Below are 17,906 nucleotides of genomic sequence, written 5' to 3' on the forward strand. Positions count from 1 at the left end.
ACTGTAGCCCTGTGTCTGTGTATCCAGGTGTGTGTATCATTTTATGTAAAGTTTCCCTGTACAGAGGAATTATTTTAAATGCCAGTGTTTTTTTCCTTGAGGGAACTTACACTTACGTTGTTGATCAAATATGGAAGAAGAATTAGTGCTTTTCAAATACATCTAGTATGGGATTAACCCCTCCCCATTCCACCACCCTTGGGACAATTTCTACCTTTTTAAAATATAGAAGTAAATATTACCTGAGATACTATTGGCTGAAATGTCATAAGAAGTATACACTGGGAGCTTCCCTGGTGGCGCAGTGGTTGAGAATCTGCCTGCCAATGCAGGGGACACGGGTTCGACCCCTGGTCTGGGAAGATCCCACATGCCACGGAGCAACTGGGCCGGTGAGCCACAACTACTGAGCCTACGCGTCTGGAGCCTGTGCTCCGCAACAAGAGAGGCCGCGACAGTGAGAGGCCCGCGCACCGCGATGAAGAGTGGCCCCCACTTGCCGCAACTAGAGAAAGCCCTCGCACAGAAACGAAGACCCAACACAGCCATAAATAAATAAATAAATAAATAAATAAATAAATAAATAAATAAATAAATAAAAAAAATTTAAAAAAAAAAAGAGAAGTATACACTGTACTGCAGCAATCATGGGATCTGAGCACAAAGACTGGGGATATATCTTGCAGTAGCGCTTGGGCTCACTGTAGATGGGTACCTCACTCCCACCCTGTACCAGGAGTACCACTGCCTCCACCTGCTCCCTGTGTACCTCATACAGGAGAGCCATTGATCTCTCCAATATTTTCAGCTGCCTCTGAAAAAAACAAGCTTTTCATCATCTTTCTTCAACACTGGTCGACCGGGGGTAAAGCTGAGCAGAAACTGGGAGAGGACTACTACAGAGTTAAGGCAGTGTTCACAGACTGACACTACAGGGTTTGGGGAAGAAAAAAATGTGCAGCTAGAAATCACTCTAGAGGTCTGAAGAACTATTTAGAGAAGGACTAGCTTTTCTTAAAGCATGTGCTACCGTAGAAAAAATCTGGGCTAGAAGTCAGGAGACATGGAATCTAGTTCTGGCTTTCTCATCAGTTTAGGTGTGTTCCCATTGGAAAGTAATAGTTCTGGACATTGATTCCTGAAATAGTCATAGTTTGCTAAATTATGCTGCAGTAACAAACAGCCCCAACATTTCAATGGCTTCCAAAAAAAAAGCTTGACTTTTCTATCAGGTTACACACCAGCTGCTCATCACCTTACAAGTGTGTTCCACTTAAGGATCCAGGCCTGAAGGATCAGCCCCATGTGGGACATGCAGCAGAGGGAAAAGAACAATGGTAGAACTGCATGATGTGTTTTAAAGCTTCTCGTCACATTCCTTTGGTCAAAGGAAGTCACATGGCCAAGCCTGCCTCAAGGAGACAGGAAGTACACTCCTCCCACAAGGAGGGCACCCAGGAGAAGCCCTGAGAAGACAGACCCAGTGGAGAGGGGCAGCACAGTGCCTGGAAACTGAAAGCAGTGGTCAGTGATTTGTAAAGCCTCTTCCAGCTCCAAAATTACAAATTTTAATTCATGAGTTAGAAATGGCAATAATTCATTTAGATGCAGAAATATTTTACCAGGAGATAAGAGACTGGTTCAAAGATGACCCAGTCCAAGAATGGGCTGAACTCCTGCATGAATCAGTAGTTTACATATGCATATAAAGGTTTTATATTTAAATTCCTTCAACTATTGATATTTCTGAAGCAAGTTCTCGCCCTTTCAAAATTTTTTGTTTGATATTTTGAAGAATACATAAATAACAGTCCTTTACATATATGTGTAGTAATTTACAGCTGGCAAAGTACTTTTACATGCATCTCTTCCTGTCTCATCTGTTCCCCATATGGCCAAATTGACCATGTTTGTTTATTTACTCTGTATTCCCTGGAGTATCCCCAGAACAGTATCTAGCACATAGTAAGCACTCAGTAATTTGCTGGGGGATGGGGCAGAACTACCTTTGTAGGGAGGCTAGTGGATGCAGTTATGGGGCTGGAGGAGTGTATCCTAACACGAGGAAAATGCCGAGTAGTAGTAGAAATGAGCAGGCAGGAAATCAGAAAAGCTTCTCTTTGAGTAGACCCAGACAATTATTTTATCTAATGTATCTGTACTCCGCTCACATGGAGATGGGGAGAGTGAAATGAGATGAGATGTTAAGCTTTCTGAAAATTTCAAAATTCTAATGTACATTTTAGATGTTAGGCCATTGTACATTTAATGTACATTTAGTATGTTAGGCCATTGTAGATTGGATAGACCAATCAACGTTTCTTCCAAGGAAAAAAATGTGTTAAGGATAAGGATTTTCTTCTACATATCAGCCACTTTTATTACTTTACATATAGTGATGTATTTAATCCTCAGAACATCCCTTTGAGATAGGAATTACTATGATCTCTGTTTTCAGATAAGAATATCGAGGCACAGAGAAACTTAGTAGTTGGTACCAGGACTCTAGCTGGTAAGTGGTAGAGTTGGGATCCAATTCAGTCGGACTCCAGAATTTGTAACAGGTGATTCCCATCTTTGCAGAGGTCTTATATAGCCATCTTTCCAGTAGAAAGATAATATATTGGAAAGACTGTACTAGTTTCAGAAAGTATGCAGTAAGTGTCCACTTGTGCCAGTTAGTTTCACACGAGTCATCTAATTTAATCCTCAACTAACCCTGTGTGGGGGGAAAAGGTATTTTTTCCCATTTTACAAATCAGGAATCTCAAGCACAGAGAGTTGACCTTGCCCAAAGTCACACAGTCAATGTTCCATGTAGAATTTGATTCTGAGTGCTCTGTCTCCAAAGCAACATTTTAAAAAATGCTTTAACACACATTATCAAATCTCTTCTACCAATTAAAAATGTTGCAATCCTTATTCAGCAAGGTGAATAGCAAAGGAGTTTCTCAACCTCCCTGCTCTTCATTAAAAGACACTGGTTTGCTTTTATTTTGTTGGCACTTAGAGATCCTTTGATGAAAGCCATCCATGCCCATTTGTGTTCTAGCTTCTGTCTCTATGATCCCTGCTAGGTTTAGACATAGCTTTTAGTAATCCCACCAAATCAATCCCTGCTGACCAGCCTCAGGGGTCATGATAAAATACTTAAGGGATTCTCATCTATTGAATCTTCTCATCAGGCAAACATTCTAACTCTTCTTTGAAGAAGAAAGGTAATTTTGCATCCTGCTGAGGGATAAAATAGAACTAAATTGTATTTGAGTGGAGAATGCTATTATCATTTTAGGGTTTTGATTACCAAAATAAGGAATATCTCCTAATTCTAAGGTTGCCTTAGAAGATCACTGACATTCCAGAAAGTTTTTTTTTCAAACCAACAGCACTGAATTTCTTATCTTCAATTTTCTCCACTATTCTCATCTCTCAGAATAGCTATCTTCTGTTTATTATTCATTTTCTAGGAACTCCATTATGTTGCTTAAGATCACTGAATTCAAGGTGATAGAACTTTTTATTTTTTTTTCGTACACACAGGAGGGGATGCATGTGAGCAGGAGCAAGGGAGATGTGGCTTTACTAGTAACCAGCTTCCTATGAGTTAATGCAATGCACTACAGTATGTCCAGAGACCTAGGCTCCAGGCAGCAGATCTGCTGATGAGGCTGACACTTGACCTTTTCGGGGCTTGATTTACTTGCATGTAGGCACAGGATGGTCAGATTGAAAGCTCTCTGAGAGCAGTGACCTTGATGCTTTTTTCATTTCTGTATCTGCAGCAACTTGAGTCATGTAGTCACTAATAATGGAAGTCCACAAATACCTGTTGAATGAATGGTTAAATGCCCTACCCCACCCCACCCCAAAAAAAAGAAAGAAAGAAAATGAAAAAGAAAAAGCCAAGCCTGGCATTTAAGACCCCCTGATTTGTCCTACTCCTTTTTCAGCCTCATTTCCTGCCTGCTACTTTGGGCACAGGGCAAACTCACAGGTCCAAGATCATGCCACTCTATGTCTTTGTTCATGCCCTTTTTTCCACTTGCCTACTCCTGTTACTATCAGAAGCCCTGATTATCATCCAGGGGTCAACTCCAGGCCACTTCTTCTGAGACATTTGTTTCTATAGATCTTGTGTTATTCATTTATTCATTCCACAGATATTTATTAACACTCAACTGTGTAGCAGCCAGTGTGCTAGGGCTTTACATGAATCATCTCATTTGATCCTCACAGTAATCCAATGTCTATTTATTCTTTCATTTAACCAGTATTTATTGAAAGCATGTTAGTTAACACACCCCATTGTAAATGCTGGAGGTTGAGCAGTGAGAACGTTAGAAAACATCCCACCCCCCAGGGCTTATATTCTAATGGAGACACACAAGGTTGGAAACAAGTACAAAAATAAATGAACAAGATAATTTCACATAATGATAAGCCATTATGGAACTAAAAGTTGCTGATGTGCAAGGGAATGACAAGAGTGGGGAATTAGAATTAATCTAGATGGTAAATTCCTCAAGGGCAGTTTTACATCTTATGCATCTATGCATTACCCAGTGACCAGCACAGTGAGTTATAAACTCTGGCCATTCAAAAATCTTAGATAGAGAATAGAACGTTGAACCTAGTGATCTGTAAGATCCCTTCCAGCTCTAAAATTGTGCTGCTGAGAATAAGAAATAGGTACAAGGTTTAAGTGTGAGACATGAAGTATTCCTAAAAAAACCCATATGCAGGGAATATCTCAGCTAATCCTTGAACCTGGGCAACAATTTAGTCAGCTCTGACTTTTCCCAATCCAGTAGAGAAGAAGCAATAGTTTACCCAAGCCCTAGAGTATTTTCTCTTTGACTTTGGCATGCATTGTATTTTTTTCTTTGGCAGCAAAAATACCTTTGTAATTATATTTGGCTTAGATGAATGCAGCAGTGAATTCTTAAAGTACATAGCATGTGATAATACAAAAAAGTATAGCAGGAAGCAAAGGAGAGCCAATCTGGGATTAAAATTTTGCTGTGCAAAGCCTAGTGTTTTCACTCGCTGAAACTGCTGATGAATACTGCTAATGTAATGACAAGCAAAAGTTAACTGAGGATAACGAAAAGTAAAAAGGAATTGTAAAAACCCATGAATACAAACTGATAGGATTCAGATTGCAGGATCTCTCGTCTAAACACCTTTTGTCCTATTCAAAATGATCTTCCCAACCAGTAGGAGAAGACTTTGAGCTGTTTATTCAGGAGTGATGATGAAGTTATATGGGCTGAGTTGCACATCTGTTCCTAGGAGGCCTCCTTCACTGGCTTTAACCAGAGTCTGGCCAGAGTGTTGAGTTTTTCTCTGGGTGAAGCTTTACCAACCTTCACAGGATGAAGCTCACGACCTGTGTGTTTGGTGATCAGCTCATAACGCTGACAGCAAGCCTGCTTTAGAGATCCGAAAACTGCGAACTGCTTTGATTAGTTGCTAGCTGAGTGGGGAGTGGAAAGAGGAACTGCAAGGTCAAGAATGTGCTCATCTCACCTTTGTGAAGTGTAATTTGCAGGGGGACGGGTACTACACTTTTGTTTCAAACTTTACAGTAACCAATTCTCCAGTTTAACCACATAAATGAGTGTGGAAACCCCCTTACAGTCAGGTCAAGAAAAAGGTTGTCCTTTGAATTAACTGTTCAACTGTTCATTTACATAGTTGTATGATATAAACATGTCTATTAAATATTTCACATTCAGTGTAGCCTATAGTGCCAAATGATAATTATGATGTGTTGCAGCACCAGTGAAAGCATACTGGTCGAGTATAAGGATAAGGATTAATATGTACAGGAAAAAATGTGTCACCAAGAACACAAAGTCACCTCCCTAGGCAATATTTATATTTTTAAAAAGAATGAACAGCTTTTTGAATGCTTTATGCATGTCTTGCCCTGATTCTTTTATAAGTTGTCCCCCTTTATAAACCTGTCACTTGCTGAATAATGTTTCACCAGTGCTTTTTTTTTCCTGGTAGTATGACAAGCTGTGTTGACTATTGAACTTTAAATGGTATTTTCTCCTTAAAGTAAAATCTTAGGAGTTTTAATTAGCAATGCAATAATTTGAGTTCATAGAGGAAATGCTTTCAGCTAAAAGATTTTTGTGATATGGCCTTAATCTTCATAGTGTTTGTAATTCCCATTTTCCTTAATATTTGTCTTAATAATGGAACTAGCTTTTGGCCAAGATGAGGATAATCCATTTACATAACACCATTAAAGCACAGAGAAGTTTAGTAGTTCTTAGGAGTGTGAATTTCAGCACAGAGTCATCCAATCAAAGTGAAATGGTTTCTCAAATTTTGAGTTTGAAACAGTACTTCCTCCCTCAACAAAAACAAAAACAAAACAAAAAACAAAGTGTGCTCACTGTGTACCAGGCATTGTGCTAAGTGCAAGGAAATGAAAATATGAATAATTCAGGTCAGTATTTCTCTTCTTCATTTCAAACTTGTAATTTTCCTGAGGTAGCAAAGTAATTTCCTCAGCCATTCATTTTCTCTTGGTAGTGAAAATAATCTTTAAGATTAGCTTAGCACTATCAAAAGCACAATCTTTAATAATCTTCAGGCTACTGGTGAGCCAAACCAAATGTTCTTTTTGAAATGCATTTAAGGAATGTATGAAAACCTGTACTTAGCACAAATCAAGGGTATTTGTTTATCTTATAAAAGGATTCTTTATAAATGAAAGGAGGAATAGTTCAGGAGAGATGAAAGAGCATGAAGAATCAGCCTCAAGTTCAGGTATCCGTGGAGCCTCTTAATAACCAGGCTTGATTCCATGGGCAGGTTCCTTACGTACCTTGTCTCCCTACTTTCTCATCTCTTAAAGCTACAGAAATGAGTGGGATAACGTATGTAAAGGGTTTCCTATAGTGCTGGTCACATAATCTAGGCTCCATAAAAAGCAGCTGTTGCTACAAAACAATCATAGGGTTTTCTTAATATTAAACTACTTTATTGTGTTTACAAGAGCTATTCACAAAATTTAAATCTGTATGAGCTTTTCAGCAACACATTGCAGAGAGACCTATGGCAGTACTTTTCTAGATGTAAATTAAATGTTCATTTATCATTTGTGTGTATCAAACACAGTGAAAGCTATTAGCAAGGTTGTATCTTGCAATTTACAATTTTTTGTGCAGCCCTTTGCCAAGACGTCCTTGTTTGGCAAACACAGGCTTTAACCACCTTCTTCATCATCTGTTTCTCCTCTCTAAGATCCTTATGTTTTCCTCAAGTCATAGTACACAAACAATAATTGCAGGCTGTTCACCCTTTTTCTATTTGAAAACACACCTCTGGAACTTCTTTAGTTCTCAAGACGACTCTCATGACCCCCTCCACGTTGATGATCTCTTCTCTGCTTGTCAGAGGAACTTTCTTATTTACCGTTGGACTGGTGTTTGCTCTAATCTTTGCTTATCCTATTGAGAGCAACTTCCCAGACTAAATTCCGTCTGAAGAAATCAGAAACTATAAACAGTTTTTTATCTTATAAGAAGAAAAGTGAACTTTTAAAAAATATCTTGACATTAACATCAAGAATACGTGGATGATTAGTTGATGGATCCTAGTAGTTTTAAATTAAAACATTATACATACTTCATTGTTACTAATGATAAATGAAAAAGTGGTAAAATTAACTCTTAAATCAGTGGAAATCTGCAAGTATGTCTTATCTCTGAGAGATATTTGTTACTAAAGGTATATTTATTTTATATAAATGATATTTCCAATAATAGATGACTCATGCACACAGCTTCTTATAACTCTAAGTATATATGTTATTAAATTACACAGGCAAATTCTCTAACTTTGAAAGATGCTCTTTGATTCTTGTTAATTATTATTTTTTTTAACATCTTTATTGGAGTATAATTGCTTTACAATGGTGTGTTAGTTTCTGCTGTATAACAAAGTGAATCAGCTATACATATACATACATCCCCATATCTCCTCCGTCTTGTGTCTCTCTCCCACCCTCCCTATCCCACCCCTCTAGGTGGTCACAAAGCACCGAGCTGATCTCCCTGTGCTATGCAGCTGCTTCCCACTAGCTATCTATTTTACATTTGGTGATTCTTGTTAATTATTGATCCTTGAATTCTTGATATCCTTGTGTTACATGTTGTTATCAATAAAAGCTGGCATCCAACTAAGGCTTTTCCCTTAATTCTTGTAAAAGAGCTGGTTTGATGGTGAGCATATAATGAAATATACTTGTAAAGGTTTGGTTGGATCACAGAGTTTGATTGAAGCTAAGAGTTTTCAATACTTGCTTTATTCTATTCCTATGAACACTAGGACATCGATGTATCATTTCCACATATATTGCTTGGACTGCATGCCAGAAATTCATGTACTGGAGTATCAAAATCTTTGTTTTAAAGGATCTCACCCATAGAGTGATCCTAGGGCACAGGGCTCCAAGTTTAGCATTATTTGAATTTCCCTCAGTGGGTCATGAACTGAGTGGAGTGTCATGAAATGAAGAATTCACTGAAGGAATAAATGTTGTAGTGTATTTGCTTGTTATTGTTTTATGAATCCTGACAAATCCCTTGTGTTTCTTTTGCATTTCAAAAGAAACACTTTTAAGCATTAATTCAGTCAAGAAGCACAAATATAATAAGGAGAGATATTTCTTTCATTTTTGCCTGTGTAGAATGAATATAAAACAGCAAACAGTAGAAGATTTTCAAAATTAGGGAAATCTTTTAAAATTTTTCCAAAATAAGTCATCCTTGGTAAGTTAAAGATTGTTTTGATTGAATACTTTTTAAAAACCCCAAGTAGCATATGTTTTGTTTTAAGAGATGGTAGAATACGACCTCTGAGCAATGAACAGTTCATGGCTCATCTACTCACATACAGCATAATCACCTAGGATAAAAATGAACAGCCGTCCTCTGTGAGATCCAGGAACAGGTGGTACAAGTAATCATCCTAAATGTTTGGAATACTGGCCTGGCAACAAGATTCAAAAGACAAGTGTCCCCAGCTCCACTATAAAGGGACAGGAGAAGGATTCTTTTGCACATCCAGTGCAGGCACTCGATGAATAAATGTGTGCAAGCTTGCCTTGGGAGAGGAATGAGTAGGTTATTCACTTATTAGCTTGTGATATACCATCTGCCCTCTGGGATGGGCTCAAGGTGACTGAAGGCAAGTAAGGGTTATCTGGAGATACCCTTTCTGAAAATGGAAATTCCCATTCATATTGTAGACTTTAATAGAAGAGATTATTATTGAAAATATTCATTGCCTATAATGCTATTTTATCCCCAGCTGTATTTGCTTTCAGCCTGTGGGCAAACTGTCCACAAACAGAGCCAGATAAATGCCTGTCTGGCCCTGAGCTGACTTCATATTTCTGTGGCTGTTTTTAAAAACTGCATATTTCTGAGAAATAACAAGGTCCTGTTGTATAGCACAGGGAACTATACTCAATATCCTGTAAAAAAACATAATGGAAAAGAAAAATAAATAAATAAAAAAGAAGGAAAGAAAGCAACAGTAACTAAAAAAATGAAATAAAATAAAATTATACTGCTTCAAAAAGAACTGCATATTTCTGTGGCCGTTTTTAAAAACATCAAAGTTTGTGCTGCATTAGCCATGGTTTAGGTGGAGCCAAATGTGATCATTCTAGAACAATTCTTTATTATTCTATCTTTGAACAATTCTCTATTTAGCAATTGGTGAGAAACATTTCTATAAGAAGGCTTTTATTTTCCACCAGGGACTACATGGGTGATACCATTCAATCTAATAATATAACATATAAGGCTTTAGATAAATGATGACACACATATCCCCCCCACACCCCAGTCAATTTTTTCTTTCCCACTGTTTCAGCCCTGGTGCAATCATATAAGCTGTACATTTTTCTAGCAAAATTGTATTTTTTAACCTTTTGATTTATGAGTTTATTTTACTTTAAGGATACTAACTGTTTATCTGTTGTATCTGTTACCAGTATGTTTGCTAGTTTGTCATTATGCTTTCAATTCTGTTTTTGGTATTTTTTGGATTTATACAATGACTTATGTACGTGAGGTGTATCAATTTTTATGTTTTCCGACTTCAGCATTCATGCTTAGAAATATCTCTTCCACGCTACAATTATATAAATATTTATCTGCATTTTATGCAGTACTTTTAAGATTTTATTTTTACATACCTCCCCAACTTTCTAGTCTATAACACTTTTTCTCATACAAACCAAACTATGCATACTAAGCTGTTTAAAAAGTGAAGATCTGAGAATCATATCTATGTTTTCAATACTACTCCAAATAGTAAAATGCAGAGAATGAGGGAGTTTCATTTCAAAATGCCAAATAATGAGTTTCACTGCCAAAATATAATTAGGAACTATTTTAATGTGAGGACATGAGCTGAGAGTAAGTTATTATAATTTATAGTGATATAAATTAATTCTTATTAGATTAAGGCAGTGCAGATTAAGATGCCTGTAATTATAGAATGATACATGTCATTATTTGGTGGATTGGAAAGAGCATGTGACTAAGACATACACAATAGCTTATTGGGTTCTAGTTCTGACTCCAGTAATAATTAATTAGTTTGGGGATGATGGGTCATTTTCTCTTTGACCATCAGTTTGCTTTTCTCTCAAGTGAGGGCATTGGACCCTAGATGACCTCAGTAAGGTACCCACAGCACCAAAGGGCTAAGATTCCTACATAGACTGAGGGAACAAAATAGCCAAAATATCAGCTCCTTTCTTCTAGGATGGAACATACTGCCTTTCAGGAGCAAGAGCTAAGGAAATCAAGGGCTGAATTTGTCATGACTTCTTGGAGCTTGCAAACAGTTCTCTCTCCTCAGAAGAATGGGACATGGCTTTTAAAGCACTTACTGGAGTTTGCTGTAACAAAGAACAGAAATATGATTTGGAAGCTGGACTGTTTTGATACATTTTAAATGATTATTCATTGTTCTATTTTAGCATTTCTTAAAGTAATGCTAAGGGCAGTACCTTTCAGCACCCATGAAAAAGGAGTTTGTCTTTAATTAAACTGCAGCTCGAAAAACTAGCAGTCTACCCAGGATGATATTAAAAGTATGTAACAAATAGTATGACATAGGCACCAACTGCTCAGAAAGGACTCTGGTTATAAACTACAGATCTTCCTCAACTTATGACAAGGTTGAAACCTGTTGAAAATATCATAAGTCGAAAATGCATTTAATACACCTCATCTACCAAACATTGTAGCTTAGCTTAACCTACCTTAAACATGCTCAGAACACACATTAGCTTATTGTTGGGCAAAATCATCTAACACAAAGCCTATTTTATAATAAAGTGTTGAATATCTCATGAAATTTATTGAATACTGTACTGAAAATGAAAAACAGAATGACTGTATGGGTACAAAATGGTTGTAGTGTGTCAGTTGTTTACCCTCATGATCTCGTGGATGACTGGGAGAGAGTATCATACCACATATTGCTAGTTGGGGAAAAGATCAAAATTTAAAGTGCAGTTTTTACTGAAGGCATATCACTTTTGCACCATCATAAAGTTGAACAATCTTAAGTTGAGGACCATCTGTATTGCTTGCCTATACTGGGGGGTAGCAGCTGAACGTCTTTCCTGAATGTACACTGGGGATCAGAGAAATTGGAATCTGTACCAAAATTAGCTAGGAACTTGGGATAGAGTGGAGAACAATAAACAAGGTCCCTGCCATTCAAGAGCATACTTTCTAGTTGGGGAAAGAGATAATCAGCAATAAAACAATATAAAATCATTTCTGTTCATCATAAATGCTTTGAAGAAGATTAAGCCAGTTATGTGAATAGCGTGACAAAGAGTGGAAGTACTTTAAACAGAGCGTTCAAAGGACGTTCTCTAAATATATGATACTTGAACAGAGAACCAACTGATGAGGAGCCAGTCACTGAAGACCTGGAGAAAGGGCATCCCAGCCAACAACAAATTTAGATCCAAAGGGAGAATAAGCTTGGAGTGTTATTTGAAAGATTGTAAGAAGGCCAGTGTAGTGAGAGGGGAGTTAGTGAGAAATGTAGACACCAGGAGATGAGGCAAGCAGTGGTCAGCTCTTATAAAACCAGATCCTGAGTGCAATGGAAAGCTGTTGGAGTGTTTTAAGCAGAAGACAAAAGTGACTTGATTTACAGTTTAAAAAGATATCAATGAAATAGAATCGAGAGCCAAGAAATAAATCAGTATTTCACAGTGGAATCAGGAATATTCAATAGAGGAAAGATAGTCTTCAATAAATGGTGTTGGGAAAACTAGATATGCAAATACAAAATAATGAAATTGGACCCCGATCTTACACTACTCACAAAAACTAACTAAATATAGATTAAAGACTTAAATATAAGATCTGAAACCATGAAACTCCTAGAAGAAAACGTAGGGGAAAAGCTCCTTGACATTGGTCTTAGCAATGATTTTTTTTGATATGACAACAAAAGCAAAGGCAATATATGTAAAAATAAGCAGTTGGACTACATCAAAATAAAAAGCTTCTACACAGCAAAAGAAACAATCAACAGAATGAAAATGCAACCTGTAGAATGGGAGAAAATATTTGCAAACTACGTATCTGATAAGAAGTTAATATCAAAAAGATATAAAGAACTCATACAACTCACTAGCAAAAAAAAAAAAAAAAAAAAAAAAAGAACCAAATAATCTGATTTAAAAATGGGCAGAGGACCTGAATAAACATTTTATCCAAAGGCATATAAATGGTCAACAGGTACATGAAAAGATGCTTACCATCACTAGTCATCAGGGAAATGCAAATCAAAACCACAATAAGATATTACCTCCCACCTGTTAGGATGACTATTATTAAAAAGACAAGAGATAACAACTGTTGTTGAGGATGTGGAATAAAGGAAACCCTAATGCACTTTTTGGTGGGAATGTAAATTGGCGCAGCCACTATAGAAAACAGTATGGAGGTTCCTGAAAAATTAAAAATAGAACTACCATATGATCCAGCAATCCCACTTCTGGATATATATCCGAAGGAAATGAAATCACTATATTGAAGAGAGATCTGCAACCCCACATTCATTGCATTATTCACAATAGCTAAGACATGGAAACGACATAAGTGTCCATTGATAGATGAATGGATAAAGAAAATATGATATATATAAATTATATATATATGTATGTTGTATATATTATATATATTTTACATTTTATATGTATATATATTTTTTAATCACAATAAAGAAGGAAATCCTGCATTTGTGACAACATGGATGGACCTTGAGGACATTATCCTGGGTGAACTAAGTAAAACAAGATAAAAACTGTATGATCTCACTTATATGTGGAATCTTTAAAAAAACAAATGAAATTCACATAGAAACAGAGTAGAATGAGGGGCAGAAGAGTTGGGGAAATGGTGGGATGTTGGTACGGACTTCTAGTTATAAGATGAATAAGTTCTAGGGATCTAATTCATGATGACTGCTGTATTGTGTACTTGAAAGTTGCTAAGAGAATAGATCTTAAATGTTCTCACCACACTCTCTTTCACACACACACACACACACACACACACAAACTTGTAATTATGTGGGTTGATGGATGTGTTAACCTTATTGTGGTAATCATTTAGCGATATATACATATCATCAAATTATCACATTATATACTTTAGACTTACACAGTGTTTTATCTCAATTATTTCTCAATAAAGCTGCGGAAAAAAAGATAATTCCAGCTGCCATGTGGAATGTGGACTCTACGGAGAAAGGTAGAAGCATGGAGAAAGTTAACAGGCAGTTGGCAGACTTACTGGTATCTTGGATTTGGGAGGTTATGGGGGAAGAGATGAGAATGATCATAGTGAGGATAAATTTAGAAAGTAAAATTGCTGTGTTCCTTCCCATGGAGAGATTCTCCATTCAGGGCTAAAGTTTGGAGTTTCTGTATTTTATTTTTATAAGGGATATCATTCCCTTTTATAAGTTTATTTTAAATGTCATTTATAAATAATGGCAAACTTTTGAAATAAGGTAAAAATAGTTGGTTTCTTTTAAATGTCTAATATTCATGTTCCTTAGAGAAGGTAAATTTACATTTTATCTAGGATTTAATGAAATCCTTTATCATTTGTGCCTGTTAAAGTGTCTGGTTAGAATCCTGTAGCCCAGATAGTGAAGAAGATAGTCTTCAATAAATGGTGCTGGGAAAACTAGATATTTAAATGCAAAAGAATGAAATTGGACCCCTATCTTATAATACTTATAGAATTTACATAGAACCTTCTACCAATACTCTGCTTTATTCCTTTCCTGCTTTTCTTTTGACTCCCTTTTTGGACTCTGATCCATCTTTTTCCCTCGGGCATACAATTATCAAGCTAGCTGTAAATGATGTGAAAGATCACCACACAATTTGTACTGAGGAATGGGCTTTGCTGGTCCAAGCATTCCCAGAAGAAGGCTACGTGATACAGAGCACACCATCTATCTTTCTGAGAATTGGTTTTCTAATAATTAAAATGAAGAGATTGGACTAGATAATCCTAAAAATTCTTTTCACTTCCAAGATTTTAAGATTATCTCTCTTCTGATTTTCATATGTTGTTGATATAATCCATTACTTGCTTTAATTAATTACACAATGTTATATACATCAGCCATTTTTATGCTGATGATTCCCAAATTTATATCTCAAGTTCAAGACTCGCTCATGAGGTCCATTCTCATGTAACAAATTGATTCCTGAACATCTCTACCTGGACATTGTATAAGCACCTCAAACACTTTATGTCCAACATGACTCATTAACTTTCCCCATCAGCTGGCTACTTTTTCTGTATGCTTTCCTCACATTGTCTAGATCTCTCTCTCTTTGACTGAGTCTTCTACTCCACCTTTCTTGCAAATAACCATCTACTTACGAGTCTACAAAACTCAGCTCAAGAGTCACCTCCTTATGCAAAATTTTTCTAAAGCCCACTCACTTCCTCTGCATGTAGAATTTTTTACTGCCTGTGGTATCCTGATGAGTATCAGAGCACCTGCATGAGTTTGTTCACCTGTTTATGTGTCTACATTTTAAACTCCATGAGGGCAAGTATAGTTTCTTATTTCCTTGTGATTCTACCCTCAGCTTAGAATGTATCACAGTAGATGATTAACAAATATATAATGAATGAGTAAAACTGAAAATTCTCTGATCTGAGAATTGCTCGTGTCCCAGTTTCTTATCTGGAATATGTTCTCCCACCAATAGTCTCTTCAAGACAGGGGGAAACCATTGGCTTTCTTGCTTTTTTCACCTGTTTACCAGTTTATGAAGACTCATATAAATGCCAACCTCCATTTGTTTGCACACATTCTTCTGTGAGAATTCAGTGCCCTTTTCATGTATATTCTGTCTTGCAGGGTGCAGAGACCACATTTTCTCTTTCTTTCCTCTCTTCCCTGAGGTTGAGATTAGAATAGTGATGTCCAGCCAGTTTTTAATAGATGTTCATTCCTTGAAGCCCACATTTGCCTTAGTTCCCTCTGGTAAACAACTAAAATTTCTTCAACGTAGACAGTTATATATAAACCAGTTTCATCATGAACACTTAACAAATACATTTCTGGCTTCTCAAAATGCTGATGAAATTTAGACCTGATACTTAGCTCTCATTCAGTATACTTGGGTGTATAAGCTGTCAGATTTGAGTGGCTGAATTTTTTATCAGCATCATCTTAAAATACCTCCTACTCCCTGATCAGGCTGGAAGAAATTAACCAAGGTGATTTATTTCAGCAGGGTCAAGAAACCATCTGTGACTTGTAAAAATGATAGTATCAGCTTTCCTTCCCATTATGTTTTTAAAACTTACTGCTACTGGAGTAATTAACATGAAACTTACAGACAAATCAGAAAGAACTTTGCCTTATAAGAGAAATTTCTTTCTCTGAGGTCACAAATCCTTTAAGACTTCTGAGATAACTAACTTTCTCAGGTCTGCTCTCTACTTTCTTTTCTTGAGTGGGTAGTACTCTGTCCCTCCCATGGCCATTTTCTTCCCCCTGCCAGTCTTTCTGACATTTCCTGATAGAGTCAGGAATAGCACTTTGTCAGTTAATTTATCTTTGAAAAGATCACAGATTGAAAGTGATGCAGGAGGTAGTTCAAACCAAATAACCATTAATACTGACAATAATTATCATTACTCTTTATTAAGCACTTTAAGTGCTAGTTATAATTACATAACTAATGCATTTAATTCTCAAAACAGCCCTGTAATTTAAGCATCCCATACCAGCCTTTTACAGAAGAGGAAGAGAGGAGAGTAGATTTCCTGAGGTCACACAGTCAGTAGATGGCTGAGTTAAAATTTGAACTCCTGTCCCCACATTTTTTTATTTCGCCAGTGTTTATAAGTAAATGTGACTGCAGTTGTCCATGTCTTGAATGACAAGGATTCTTGAGGAGAGGTGCTTAAGGCAGATGGTGACCTGTTCAGCAGTAATGTAGCCTGTATTCCTGTTGTCACTTAGTTGGAAGAAGATTCAGATGGCTGAGATGAAACTGTGCATGTAATGAATTGAACAGAGGTTTGCCTGACTTGCATGGATGTTTCTTTGCCTTCTAGGAAGATTTCCAACCCGCAGCAGCCTCAGAGACCAATTGGGAGTCAGTCACAAGCTCTATCTCAGTAAGTAATTTATTTTTCTGTTGCCTGCAAAGACAACTGATGGAGAAGTAACTAAGGTCAACCCTAGGATGACTTCAGCTGCATGAAGGATCTATGGCTGGACCCAAAACCAGATCTCAAACATGATGTGTTCTTCCATTTTTTTTAGGTTATAGTGGGCTATGTCAGATGCCCTTTTTTCTCCTCTTTCAGAAAGGTTTCCAGGAAATGTCAGTACCCCTTGTAGGAACACAGGATAGACAATGACTTAAATATTTATCAATTTCAAAGCAGAACGTTGCAACTAAAGGACTGTCCAGACATATCAAAGGTATGAAACAGTTCAGGGCCTAAGCTCAAGTGGGGAATTTTGAAATAGTTTTTTGAATATTCCAGGGGATTCCGTTAACCTTTGCATTTTCAAGGATCTTTTCAGATGTGAAAAATCCATGTTTATGGTAACATAACTTAAGTGCAAGGCAGGCTTGTGTTCTATTTGGCTTGGAAATAAAACATAACTCACCCTGAAACTATAAAATGGTTCATGCTCCATTTTTTTTTCCTCCAAATTTAGTCATTTCCCAGTATTCTGTATACTTATCTACTTTGTACAGAAAGAGCAGACTTTGTTTTCACCAATCTTATGGGTAGCACTTATGTAGCAATAAACTGCAAGATGATGAATGCAGTTGTTCATTAAAACATTAAGAGCATGGAGAAAGCTTGTCCATGGTTCTAAAGTGGGTTAGTGTGGCTGAGTCAGAGTTGATTTTTTTTTCCAGAAGTGATGGTCTATCTTTTGTTCTTGGAGGGATTTTTAAAAAATTCCCTCAGATGCCAGGATTTCTTCAGCTATGGATTCTGTGACTATTTAATTCACCTGGTGTGGCTGCTGAACTAGAACATGATCTGATTGAGATCAGTGGGGTCTCTACTGGTGATATTAAGAGTGTTTTGTTCGTTTCTGATGGTCAAGAATGCATGCTCTGAACCTAGCTGAGTATAGGCAATCATTGTCAGGAAGGTGAAAATTAAAATAAGGCAGGTAATACTGAGGAGCTGGGAGGCTAGGCAAGAGGTGTGGGCAGTTAGCAGCCCAAGACTGACAATTCAAGGTACATGCCAGTGGCAGCTTTTGCCATTCAGGACCTAGTGGTCTATTCTGTCAGGAGATCCTCTGGCTTCTCAAGT

General features: G+C 37.0%; 1 protein-coding gene across 2 annotated transcripts in view; it reads left to right on the forward strand.

Moving 5' to 3' along the window:
* PDGFD (platelet derived growth factor D) overlaps positions 1–17,906 on the forward strand; it is a 227,325-nt gene that overhangs the window by 182,042 nt on the left and 27,377 nt on the right. For both annotated transcript variants that reach the window (XM_082410007.1, XM_082410008.1), the window contains exon 4: positions 16,674–16,736. In XM_082410007.1, the coding sequence (XP_082266133.1) occupies positions 16,674–16,736 (63 nt within the window). The remainder of the gene's footprint in view (positions 1–16,673; positions 16,737–17,906) is intronic.

Source organism: Balaenoptera physalus (assembly GCF_965194825.1).
Source record: "Balaenoptera physalus genome assembly, chromosome: 10".
Taxonomy (NCBI): Eukaryota; Metazoa; Chordata; class Mammalia; order Artiodactyla; family Balaenopteridae; genus Balaenoptera; species Balaenoptera physalus.